Source organism: Candoia aspera, chromosome 4, assembly GCF_035149785.1.
Source record: "Candoia aspera isolate rCanAsp1 chromosome 4, rCanAsp1.hap2, whole genome shotgun sequence".
Taxonomy (NCBI): domain Eukaryota; kingdom Metazoa; phylum Chordata; class Lepidosauria; order Squamata; family Boidae; genus Candoia; species Candoia aspera.
The window spans coordinates 92,264,072-92,266,343 of NC_086156.1; the positions used below are offsets into that span (position 1 = coordinate 92,264,072).

The 2,272-nt window shown below is 38.6% G+C and overlaps 1 protein-coding gene across 1 annotated transcript; it reads left to right on the plus strand.

Moving 5' to 3' along the window:
- The first annotated feature begins 322 nt into the window (after window positions 1-322).
- On the plus strand, window positions 323-1,237 carry LOC134496657 (olfactory receptor 14L1-like). Its single transcript, XM_063302368.1, has one exon. The coding sequence runs from the start codon at window positions 323-325 to the stop codon at window positions 1,235-1,237; it is 915 nt and encodes a 304-aa protein (XP_063158438.1).
- Window positions 1,238-2,272: the final 1,035 nt, after the last annotated feature.

Consider the following 2,272-nt stretch of genomic DNA (forward strand, 5'->3'; position numbering starts at 1 on the left):
TTGGCAGGCGCTTCCCAATTCTAGGCAAGCATTTTAACAATTGTAAGAAGGAGAAGGATTGGGATGGAAGAAGGGAAAAAAAAGGTGTTTCTGTTTGGTTCTTTAGTCAATGATGGATTGACCTATATGGAGAGTGCTCTACTTCAATACAGCCATTCTTTCAAATGTGTAGTCCTCGTTTAACTGCAGTAACACATTTTCATATATTTTTTTCCTTTCTGCTCTAAGTATGTCTCAAGTCGTAGCTTCACTGTTTTCTCTAATGTATCTCTCACTTCAGATTCCATGCAGGTGAGGCGTTCATTTTGGTCATAACTTAAACATGAATAATGAAACCACCGTGCCTTACTTTCTGCTCCTGGGATTCTCAAAAGATTGGCACCTGCAGCTACTACATTTCTTCTTATTCTTCATATTATACCTGGCAACTGCAACAGCAAATCTTCTCATCATCACTGCAGTAGCTTTTCACCATCACCTACACAGCCCCCTGTACTTCTTTCTAATCAATTTGGCGGTGCAGGACCTGGGCATTGTTTCAGTCATTGTCCCCAAATCCATGATTAATTCTCTCATGGACACCAGACGCATCTCTTACTTTGGTTGTGTTGCTCAAGTCTTTCTCTTTGCCTGCTTTGAAGCTTCTGATTTCTCCCTCCTGACTGTCATGGCCTATGATCGGTATGTTGCCATTTGCAATCCACTGCACTATGAGATGGTGTTGAATTGGAAAGCCTGCACCAAAATAATGATTCTGGTGTGGGTCACAAGTCTTGTGTATGGATTTTTTCATACCACTGCTACCTTTTCCATCCCTTTCTGTTGCAATGTTATCAACCAATTTTTCTGTGAAATTCCACAATTGCTAAAGTTATCATGCTCTGGATTCAATCTAGTTGAAGTTGGATTTCTTGTGGCCAGTATCACTGCAGGATTAGGTTGCTTTATTTTTATCATCATCTCTTACACTGTGATCTTCAAGGCAGTTTTCAGAATCCCTTCTGTGAAAGGAAGGCAGAAGACTTTTTCTACTTGTTTTCCCCACCTTATTGTATTTTCAATGTTTTTTGTAACAGCATGCTTGGCCTACCTGAGACCTCTCTCTAGCACCCCAACATACTTAGATTTCACAATAACTGCCCTATATTCTTTGCTTCCACCCCTGTTCAATCCAATCATCTATAGTATAAGAAATAAGAATATCATATCTGCCCTGTCGAAATTATGGAGATTCTGATATTTTCTTTTGACAATATTTTCAGTCCTATTTTTCCTCACATTGAACTTTGTTTCTTTTATCTTTGTCTTTCTGAGGTAAGGAAAGAAATTTCAAAGGGAGACACAGCTGAGATAGAAGTAGAGCTATGAGTTGCTTTAGCACATCTGGAGTGACACAAGTTGAAAACTACCATTCCAGGTTTTAGCATCAAGATCAGATATAATGATGAGCTAATTCCTAACTGCAGTTCTCCTGGGAGAATTGAGCTCTTGTTTCTGCTGAATAAAGGCAGTCTGTCATTAGGGAACAAACCAAATTATGCATTAACTTCATGTAAATGGCAAAAGATCCTTGTGCAAATATTTGTGCAAATAAGGTTTTTGTTTTGTTTTTTCCCCATGCATACCAGGGTCTTTTAACATCAGAAAGAGGAATTTAGTTGGGAAATGTACTGCTGGAGTTGTTTTTATATATCACGCTAAGCATTGTTCATGTCCTAACAGTCAGAAAACACGCTGAGACGAGGAGCAGGTCTCTAGTGTTTATTACTGCAACATTAAACAGAATCCTAACAAACTGAAGAAGTGTGGGAAAAAACCCAGACATATAAACCCCAAAGTCTAAGCCGGGTCTGATCTGTGCCTCTTTGAATGGCTGCTTAATTACTCAGTACTACGCATGCGTTTTCCACCCTTGATCGAGGCCCCTTCCTGCTCGCCATCAGTCCTCATAACAGTTCATTTAACAAGTGATTATTGAGTAGGTCACAATTTCCTGAGATCCCAGATCATAGTAAGACATAAAGCAGGATTTTATGAACTCTATTTTGACTAGATTGGCAATTTACAAACTAAAGCAAAAGGAACTAGAGAAACAAAAGAAGTATGTTTAATAAAGCTATAATTGTGGCAGACAGATACTACTCCTCTTGAAATCATCAAATAAAAGACAAATTAAAATACTGGGAGTTTCAGCTGAGATTCTATTGTCCTTGGGAAGCGATCAAGAGATGATGCTTCTCAGATACAGGATTTTCAAGAATTTCAAACAGAA

Excerpts from the sequence above, each read along its gene's own strand:
- LOC134496657 (XM_063302368.1), top strand. The coding sequence starts at position 323 with ATGAATAATGAAACCACCGTGCCTTACTTTCTGCTCCTGGGATTCTCA.